This window comes from Vollenhovia emeryi, unplaced genomic scaffold, assembly GCF_000949405.1.
Source record: "Vollenhovia emeryi isolate VEMERY1.0 unplaced genomic scaffold, V.emery_V1.0 DF939178.1, whole genome shotgun sequence".
In the NCBI taxonomy this organism is placed as follows: Eukaryota; Metazoa; Arthropoda; class Insecta; order Hymenoptera; family Formicidae; genus Vollenhovia; species Vollenhovia emeryi.
In genome coordinates, this window is record NW_011967188.1 from 726,029 (window position 1) to 737,298 (window position 11,270).

Consider the following 11,270-nt stretch of genomic DNA (forward strand, 5'->3'; position numbering starts at 1 on the left):
ATATAAAGTCGAGTAGGCTGACTTTCAATTTTGTGCGAACTTTAATCGTGTACAAGAATTTGCAATTCTGTAAAGCCAATTAAAAGATATCCTTATATAAAAAATGTTGGTAAAACAGAGAGACTCCAGCATCACCTTAATTGCAAACGAATAAATTAACGAAATTATTATAATAAACGGAGAAATGGAACGGGAGACATATGACGAAGCGTAAAAGTTACTTTTACATTTATATCCCAAGAGATTACTATCCTCGGGGTGCCAATCAAGAAAATTACACCAAGGCTATCTCGAATATAAAATATTTTCATTTTATCGTTTCGCCCATATCCGCTGAATTCTCGCGGGACTCTTGTAACTTCCCCCTCCCCCTCTCCTCCTCGCGCCTCTTAGCTTAATTTTTTTCCACAAGTTTCTCGCAGTCAGAGGGGTATATATTTCAGCGAGTTATAACTGGGTAAACGTCTTACGGGCACTTTCATTTCGAGTTGAAGTTCACTCCGCAGACAGGATTCCCTCGTTTCGTTTCTTACACGGCAATTTCGCATGACTATTCGCGGCAATTCGGGGTCGCCCGGTCGAATTCGAACCCTTTCCCGTAAGGAGATCGGTCTCCCTGGGTCGCATAAAGTTTTATGTTCCACCGTACGGATCGCACTCGGCGCGAGATAAGGTAGGCACCGGAATTCCGATGCAGAACGGAATTCGAGAACGGTTCGGTCTCGATATTCGACGGTCGCCTCTGCAAGGGGGGAAAAAATGAAACAGCTACGAGACCGGAGCGAGGGTCCCCTATGCGGGATGTCGTTATGAACGTGGAATAAAAAAAAAAGGACTGACGAACAAAGTCGTGGTCGATTCGAACGACGCCTGACGCGCGTGCCCCATTTCCCCGTTTAAATACAACGTTGTTATTTAAGATCCCAAACACGCCGATCGTCGACGACCGTACTCATCGATCGCGGTGAATTGAATAGAGAGATACCGGCGAGAGACACGAAAATGCACGGCGTGTAACACGTGTAACACGTGTAAACGTAATAACGTCGACCGACGACACGACCACTCTCGTCAATCACCGATCGAATCGACGACGATAGTCCGTCGTCAGGCATGGCTTTTGATTCTTGTCATTTACGCCTTTTTTTTATAATGGCCCATGATTGGGTCTATATATGCCGCCCGCTCGTACGATTGTTGTAACCCGGAATGGCTACCGGCTATACGAGCGAGGCTGGTAGCCATTTTATATAGACAACGTAAAAAAAAAAGGAAAAAAATTCATCGGAACGAGAACTTGATGTCGACATGATGTGTCGTAAAATTCGGTCGACGTTTAAAATCTCGTCGATATCAAAATTCAATTACTGCTGTCCGCGTTTCGTTTTGTTCGTTAAAATTTTATCTCGCGCATGATTAGCTCGTGTACCAAAATGCCTGCTCGATTCGAGTTTGGCGACTCTGATGAAAGCGGCTGATGAAGGCCGCTCGAATTCACGAGAGAGAAAACGATAAATGGAGAAGAAACTCTCCGGCGTTACGTCGTTACGAGGGAAGCAATTTTTATTTGAGAACAAAGTATTAAGATATTAATTAATTTCAGCGTGAAATTGCTATTAATATCCTGTCGCAAGTGTATTACTCATATTATTCCATATTATTCGTTATATCCTCTGTATATCGCTCGTGCGCAAAACGTTATACGGTTAAAGTTCTATACTGAAAATCGCGGTGCACATACGCCGTTATCCGCTTTGAATTTAGATTTGCTTTCAAGCCTGTGATACGCGGTAGTCTGGCTTTACTTTGCAAAATAACCGTAACAGTCGCGGGCGAATAATTATCCGACCAATCCGAATAATTACGAGTTGCCCCCGATATACCGAGAGCGCGTATAATATACCCGGGCTCTCGTTTTAATCTCCGCGGGATTGCCCGGCGAAGGAAAAGGTCGTAGCTACTTAATCGGGGGTTAAATCTAATCTTTGAAACGGAATTAAGCGCGACCGCTGTTTTTGCCGAGGACGGACGCGTCGATATCGTGAATGTGTCCTCCGGCAGCCAACCAGAATCCCTCCGGTCGGGTGCCAAGCGAATTTCAGGATTACTGTCCGGACGTGCCTACGCTCATCCGATTAGAGGGGGCGAGGCAGGGCGAGGGAGGGGGAGGGGGGGGGGAGGGAGGCGAGAACCAGGCTTTGACATCGATATATGCCGAGGCGTATTTACGGTAATTAGTTACTCGTAATTAGCGGTTTGGGCGCGCCGCAGTCGGCTACTCGAGAAGCAAAAACTCCAATCGGGACGATAGGACTGCGGGTGCAAATTGCGCCGGTCGCGAAAATGACGTTGACACATCGTCGCGACAATCGATCGCTTTTCGCGCTTTATAAACAAAGGAAGGCGAGCATTACTGTACAATCGTGGTCAGAGAGGTTGTCCGACGTTCTACGATAAATTTCGGAAATGCAGTCCATCATGCGAGAGATTATAGCTTTCGCTCACGGATATGTGCAGTGACACATTATTATAGCAAAGGAACTGCAGGGTGTTAAGTTTGACAACCGTTCGTCGCTCGCGTGACATCGGCTAACTACTCTGAGAAAAAAAGAGACAGCAACTGGCTAACTTTGGGGCCCACAATTCGTAATCGAATGATTTGGATTGTTCGTAACTCTAAGCTTTTACGAATTTTACCCCGCGTAACTGAAAATCGCAATCAGCTATTCTATCTATGTCCACGATTTTAAAGTAACACTAATTAGTTCTCTCAATTAGTTCTGTCGATATTCAGTAACGCAACGATAAGTTTCACTTAAGAGGCACGAACTAAAATGTTAAGTTGCTTAACTACAAAAAAAAACGGTCAAAATGTTTCCCAGAGTAGAGTTACGAACAATCCAAATAATTCGATTACTAATTGTGGGCCCCAAAATGAGTTGCTAACTGTCTTTTTTTTTCCCAGAGTACGGTTGGCGTGTAGAGATAAGACGTGCGCGGTAGAGAGAGAATCACGCCAAGAGTTCCGCGAGTACCGAGAGACTACTTAAGGGATCATTCCACTTTAACGGCCCCAAAACTGTGTTTATCTTTAACAATTTTTTTCTCAGTAAATACACCATACAATGAAATAAATCCTTTTGGGATTTATTAGGACACTCTTAAATAACACCAAAAAAAACATTTGTCATAATTTGAACAATATTGTTAAGGATAAGCATAGTTTTTAGGCCGTTAAAGTGAAAAGACCCCTGAAGAGTTGTAAGGTGCGGTGGGGTAAATCCGTACACGGGGCAAATCCGCACTAGGCCCTTATTTATTCGAATATACGTTGCATTGTACCAACTGTAAGGTAGAAATCTTCCTTTGGTTAGTATTAAATGATCAACATAGGTGGCCGCCATGTATTCTGTGAATCCCCCGTTTAACTCGTTCGAGAAAGTTCATGGTGTTTCCAGGTGCAGAGCAAAGATTGAGTTAAGCATTATAAAACGATAATTTAAGCAATAGTTTACAAATCTATGTGTTTATCTTCGATAGGCACAAAGTATAGTAAGGTAAGTTTCCTTTATAGTAATAAAATATTATATTATATTATATTATATTCAATAATTTTTAAACAGGTAGGTGCAGTTTTGCCCCAGTTCCGGGGCAAGTCCGCCCTAGTAGCACTGTTTTTAATTTATTAAGAAAATCATAAGTTTCAGAAGTTATTTTTAATCCAAATTAATGCAACTTAAAGAATAAACCATGCGCTAAATAAAAACACTAAGATTATTAGGTTTTAGTGGAATAGATAGAAAATACATCAGTTTAAAGTATACTTTACAATTTCTGGGTCGGTTTTACCCCACTCCACCTTATCTATTATTTTATATTAAAGCTCGAATTAAATCTAACTCCGGAGTTTGGCAACTCCTTCTCGGTGTTGCCAAACCAACCTTAAATTTAAACAAATCCCACAGGAATGATATGTACGAATATCTATGCAACGATATACATATACGAATATTCTGAAAACTTATTGTAAAACGACGGACAACCTCTCTGACTACGACCGTACACGAGGGGACCGTGTGCTATTAAACAAAGAAATATAGAGGAAAGTCTCCTATTACGAGACAGGCTTCTAATATGAGATAGCACTCTCTAAAAGTTATTCGGTGGATTGTCACTGAAAACGGCGAGTAGTCACTAATTCACAATTATAAGTGTCCTACTGAAGATCGTAGTGATACACTTGTACCTGTAAATCAGTGAGTATTGACTGTTTTCAGTGATAATCCACTACTGATCGATTTTTAGAGAGCAGGTTTCCAATATCCAAATTCATCCACAAATCATTTCTCGCAACAATTACACGATCTAACGATAAATTTTCCATTAAACAAATTTCACTCCAAGAGCAATAAATTCATGGCGGAACCAACAGATGATGCCTATTAATTTAGCAGACTCCGCCGTCTCATATTAGGAGCCTACCTCATGATAGAAGACTTTGCTGCTATTAGATTGAAAGAGAAAGTCTTAATTAATAATCTTAATTATATTTATACTAATGTAATTTTCCTACTATTCGAGAAACTCGCGGGACGAGGGATATCAAATTATAGGATAAACTTCATTGCGCGATCTTTTTTAAAACTTCCGCTTTCGAAGACGTAAAACGAGAAGGAAGCCTCTCGGAAGCGCGTAAAGAAGCGCGATTGCGCTCGTAACTCGTAATGAACAAGAGAGGGGAGAGAAGGGAAGAAGGGCGGGTAAGAAAAGAGTAGCCTGCGTCGCAGGCGATAGGGCGATAGAGCGCTCTGACGGAGGGCGCGCGTGTGTTTCTCGCGATCTCACGGCGCTTACGCGCGCGCCGGCTTGATTGCGCGGCGACGCGGCGCGGCGCGTCGCGACGGCGCGCATCATAATCCAATTTCCGACGTGCAATCTTTTGTTTCGAGTTTGTGCCGGGTAAGCCCGGGTCTCGTCCGGCAAACCGCGGCACGTTCGTTCCCTTTTACGACTTACCGTCGTGGAAGTAGTACGAGACCTCCATGTACTCCTCGTCGGTGGGGCTGTTGGAGGCGCGTCTTAAAACCACCGTCATGTCCCGGCCGTTGGACGAGTATCGCTTCGGCTCCGCGTACCTGGAAAAGAGGAACGGGAGGAGGGAAACGTCATTTGCGCTCGGCACACGGGGGTTGAATCTCTCGCGGCGAGGGATGCTTTTCCCACGCTCCTTTCGCCCCTTTTCGCGAGAGTGGCCGGGTAGTTTCCCGGGGGTCGAAACCGGATATAAATCGAACCACCGAAAGCGACGCGGACCTGTTTTAATCTTCGCGCCGTCGGTCGACGGTTTTTACAAACCTCAGCACTTGGACACGTCTCGCAGATTAGAATATACGAAAACTCGAGTGGCGATATTTTGTCCGATCTACAAGGCGGACCGTTTTACGCGACTCATTGACAGATTCGACAAATAATCGGGCATAAAATGGGTCGGACGTTGCGACAATTTCAGATTCCGATCTAGTCTCGGGGATGTGTAAAATTTATCTCATTGCGAGCGGCCCTCGTTAAAATAGCCGAATGGCTTTGCATCACGACCGCGCAATCAATACGGAGGAACGATGGTGACGTTCGCCGGGGTCATACTATGAATAATGATCGATCCGATTTCCGCTTACGTACGTTACAGAGCGCGCGCGCATACACGTGCACCGGGATGCGGGATTCGTGACACTTTTCATCGGGGACGTTCGGGGCATGCGGAAACTTGGACGCGAATTATTAATTCACGACCATTATGGCGAAAGCTGGGGGCGCGAGAGGGACGAGGGCACGTCGCGCATGGGCGCGAAAGGGTGCTCCGCGGAAGTTACATCGGGCGCCCGGGACACAAAGCAGGATGTAAATCTTGCACGTAAGACTCTATTTTCCCCGGGCAAAGTTGTAAATGGACGTCTTGGGAGCCGCCCTCGATAGTCGGGCGCGAGTGCGAGAATTGCCTATGAGTTAGTTTTGCAAGATAAATCGGACGCCCTTTCCTGGCTGCCGCCGGAGGATCGCGCCCTTTGTCGCTCGAATGAGCGCCGGAATTACGTCGTCGATTTTCCAACGGCAACTTCGCCGCAACGGCGAACGATATCGCGTCACCCGTTCGAGGCCGGTGTGACGTTCGACATCCCCTCAAACAAGTTCATCCAGGTCATCCGCGGGAAGTGGGTCGTACCTTTTCAATTTTAAACGATTATCGAGAAAGACTTAAAAAAATATGTTCCGTTTGGCCTTTTCGAATTAGGTGGATTGAAGCAGACATGCAGACGAAGCTACTATTAAATGTAAGAATAAAAAGATTTCGAGTTTGGTGTAAAAAAGGGAAGCTTTAATCTTACAGCGCGAGTAATCGAAAATTGATCAAACTAAATACAGAAAAATTAAGTTAGATAAGACCATTATATATCAATCAAACAAGCGAGAGAGCGCCTTTAGGTCCGAGCAAGATGTTGGTGGTTCAATAATTGTAATCTAAAATGTGAAAATAGAAAATTCTGAGTCCTTAAATTGTATCAAACGGATCGACTTACAGCCATTGACAAAATTGTTAGGCATCCTCTTAATTATTATACTGTACCGAATCTAATACCTGAAAAATTTATATTAAAAAAAATTGTTTAGTAAAGCGTTTATTGCTTCTGTGCAGTGAACAGCTTTTAAACCATAAAAATCTTTTTAGTATTAGATTCAGTATGCACATGGGGGAATCTAATTGTAAGTGTGTTACTTTTATACACACACATATATATATATATATATAATTTGGTAAAGCACTTATACGCTTCTTGCCATTTAACAATATTATTTTTACACGGCAAGAAACGCGCGAGTAACGTTTATCAAGTCACGTCTCGCGATTTTAAACAGAAGAAAGTGTGTAAAAAGTGCTTCACCAAACGTTGCTTAACTTTAATCTCGGTTTAATCCACGTCTGTCTTCTTCTAAAGTAACAGTCGGAAAGAGACAGGGAACGAACGAAGCTAAGCTCAAAGTTAAGTTGGTGAAACCGGACCTTAGATTTGCGGTGTAACGATCAGGAGGGTATCTGATAATTTCGTCTATGGCTGTATATTTAAACGTTGATATTCCATCGGATCATCACGTACATTTGATGTAAAATAAAACTTATTAGAATATCCTTCCGGAATTACACCCCAGGATGCCGGATAATCGCTGTAGGAGCACACGGGTCACAAATGCCTTGCTATTTGTAGGCTGTATTACAAGCCAGCGATACCTGATTATCGCGATACCTCCCGCACACGGGGATGGCAGGATACTTTATCAGCACGCGGGATAAAGCGATAGCACGATACGGTTGATCTGCGTCGGTTCATTGGTTGCTCCCGAGCAGGGCGCACGGGGGATGGCTTTTAGTTGGGCACGGCATGCGTGAAGATTAAATTACTTGATGGCCATACCGGATTGATCCCCGATGTATCTCGTGTCCATGCACGGACGGATATTAAATAGAGCGCGCTCTGGGCAACTCACTTGAATAATCGCGATGCCCGGTCGGATCCAGACCTTACGCCCTCAATGATGCACCGCACGCGGCGCACAATGGTACGGTTTTCGTCTTTGGACGTCGACCGGGCGACAATGCGTCGTTTTTTCCTCGCACGTTCGACATTCACGAGGTTCCAAAAATTCCCTTCTATTCCACTCTAAATTAAGCCAATCCGCGAACTGAATTAAGTTGAACAAAGAGAAACTCTTGATGCGGAAAATGCAATTGCCGGACAGTTTTATCCTGCATAAAATTCGGAATAACCATTGGCACTATCCTTTTGTAATTCTCGATACGACAGAATTCAAAGTCCACTTTGTCGTCTTTACCGAATCCCCTTGGCGAGCCTCCTCCTACCTCGTTTTATTTTGCACCGTCTTAATGCCGTTTCGGGAGTATCGCGCGAGAGGCGGGAGGAGCGGAAATTCGGCGCAGGTCGAGTCGCGCGATGGAAAACGTGCCCGGCTGTAGGCGGCGGCGAGGTTGGAGAACGTGCGAGGCGGATGAAGCACGGGCGTTATTTCGCATGAATTTTTACGAGATTAGCCAACATAAAACACGCAGCAGTCCCATAGGCACGTACGTACGTACGCTGCATCCGGACGACCTGCTGCCGCTGCTGCTGCCGCTGTTGCTGCTAAGCATAAATCGTCCTGGGACCGGCTGGCACCGGGACGGCAAACGTTAGAAATTAAAATAGATTAAAAACTGCCGGTAGCGTCAGCAAGGCGCAACGCGCGTGCGACGAATATCACTCCTCCCGGAAGCAGAAAGTGGAAACGATCCTCCCTTCGTTTCACGGCCGGGTGGAGAGAGAGAGAAGCCCCGCGAACACCTGTGAGCCGCGGCCCCGCCGCGGTTTTCGCGGTCGAGCGTGGACGACGCAGCGTGTGACGTAGTTTTCTTTTTGCCTTCGATTTGGCATTTTCCCGACGATTTTTCATACAAAACGTTTTATGAATTTCGTATCTCGCGAGGAGATGAATCATAGTCGCGCCATTGCGCGTTTCCATCCGTGCTCTAAGGTTTCGCATTTCAAAGAGTAAATTTCGTGAGCGCCGAGAGATCCTTGCGCCCCGCCGTCATCCGGAAGGATCAAGTCCCAAATCAAGACAACGCCCTTGCACGTCTCATTGTAATACGTTCTCGAAATCTACTGGGAAAGTTTCCGAGTCGCGGGGCATGTATACGTGCGCGTGACGTTATCACAATATTTCAGGCGTTTTACCGCGCGCATCTGTCGGTCGAGGAGAGCGAGAAGCCGGGGCGTAAGCCCCGAGCGAATCGATCGCGTGCCATATCGATAGCGGCGACGGCGACGGCGCCTCGAAATCTCTTCTGGGAAATCTCTTAGCCCGGCCGCGCATCTCTCGTTTGGCCATTCGTTGGTCGGCCCTCGTTTTTTTTTTGTACTGGCCGCATCAAGTTCACCCTCGATGCAGCAAGGGCCGGGGGCGGACTGGGCGTTCGTGCGACAGACATTTCGCGTCCGTCCATTTCCCACGGCTTGCATAATGCATGCGGCCGCTGGCTGCTTCGACGACGACGACGACGACGACGACGACGACGACAACGACGACGAAGAGGATGACGACGAAAGTCCCCTTTGCACTTATCTCTCCGGGCTCTCCCATCGGCCAACTGGAATCCTGGTTCGCGGGTCACCGCCGGCTTCCAGCCTCGAGAGGAATCACGCGATACCTTTGTTTGTCGTCGTTCGACCCTCCGCAGCCTGTTTCCACGGCCGATTGGTCAACCCTGTCTCCGGAGGCTTCGACGTCCGAGCGCACCGGCTCGGCGAGCTCTCTCGTCCCGCGCCGTAGCACGGATACAGATCGCGCGGATACAGATGCGAGGGATGGCTTTTAATTCCTTTCTCTCCCGCACACGTCCGATAACGATGAACTTTTTTCCCCTACGCTCGTGTACATTACGCACAAGTATATTTTCCGTATTTTCTCGTTGCGGCTTACGAGCACGTTCCGAGTCGTATTTCAGATCACCGGAACGTACGCCTGTAAGTTCTACGTGGAGAAACGACAAGGCGTGACATCTGACCGAATAATTGTCGGAGTAAGAATTTAGAGAAAAAGGTTTTCTCCATAAAAATTGCGGAATATGCATCTCGCCCTCTTTTGCGTCGCTGTTCAATATGTATGGCTAAAAATCTTCTTTCAAATATCTTTCTCGTCACGTTTTTCATTTGATATGACCTCTATTCTATCTCCCTTGAATTCTTATCAGGTATCTCATTCTTACATCGATATCTCGACTCTCTCGGAAAGAGTTCACGTATTACGAATAAAAATTTCTGCCGTAATAATTTATCGTATAACGACGGATAATTTCAGATAGAGTAAAACGCAAAGAATTAATCCCCTGTTTCATTAAGCATTTAATATTTTAATAAATTCCAATAATACTATTCTAATGCATTATATATTACTTTATTAACATTAATAATATCCAAAGCTTTTGTGTTAAATCGCACATTTATATTTATCATATAATTCCTATTTAATGAGCTTTTCATAACCGCAAAATAAACTTTTATCTGCCTTTGTGCGGTTTCACGTTCCAACATTTTTCCCCCTTTTGTCGGCATTTATCCCTAATTCGCCGGTCGCGATAGCATTTTGTGACCAAACGCTGCAAGTCATAAATTCTAGAACGCGGGGTATTAAACGGATTAGCCGGTATTCTATCAACGCCTAGCACACGCTTGCATTTATTATTATTCGCGTGCAGTAAATCGATCGGCATTAAATGTTTACGACGTCGAAAGGACGTATCCATAAAATGCGCGTATTAACGTGGTGACCGGACCTGCGCGCAAGGATTTGTATCGTGAATGATACGCGGAATATAACTAGTCTATTTTCCTTGAAATAAAAATGACGCGTTGCATTTTTGCTACGGAAACAAAGCTTCGTGAAGTTGCACATATACATCTTTCTCTCGCGTAATTCTACGAAATTAAATGTTTGTCATTACAACGTTATTGAAGGAACTATTATAATTTGTTAAACTACAGCCGCACGGAGCGCGCAGACGTGAAACTTGCGTGTCAACAATATTTCGAGAAGCGAACAACCTCGTGACACACGCGGCGTGTACATACACTATGTATATTTTACGAGAGAAACGCTACGCAATTTATAGAAAAATCGAAACAAAAATGTAAACCAGCGGCAAATTAAATATAGAAGTTGAATGAATGTTGCGAAAGCTATCAGGTTTTTTTTCCGCGGGATATTAACGCTCGCGTAAAAAACAATATGCGTTCGCGTTTCGCGCGCTCTTCTAAAGTTATTTAATCAAACACGAGAATTTACTGCGTAATCGAAAGATTCTCCCATCGTAAAACCCATGCGATTATAGGAACGCTACGAGAGGAAATACGTGCGCAACCAAGCTGTTCTCCAATTTATGCCATAAAATTTTGTTGTGTTCTTTTTTTACGGATACACTCGCTCTGCGACAATATTGAAAATTATACGCGACATTCTCTTTCTCTGTGGGAATACTTCAGAGAGAAGTAAACAGAGTCTTAAAATTTCGACTTATACTGTTATCGACGAGGCAACCGGATTTGCCAAATACACGTTGATACAAGCGTAGCTACATACATATGTACTCCAAAGTTTCATTTCTTCGAAGTCGAAAGGATTTACAAAAAACATATATACAGGGTGTCTGATTCGATATGGACGAC

General features: G+C 44.9%; 1 protein-coding gene across 1 annotated transcript in view; it reads right to left on the minus strand.

Moving 5' to 3' along the window:
• Positions 1-11,270, minus strand: part of LOC105563334 — a 255,758-nt gene that overhangs the window by 12,778 nt on the left and 231,710 nt on the right. The window contains exon 11 of the mRNA XM_012014842.1: positions 5,017-5,135. Coding sequence (XP_011870232.1) covers positions 5,017-5,135 — 119 coding nt within the window. The remainder of the gene's footprint in view (positions 1-5,016; positions 5,136-11,270) is intronic.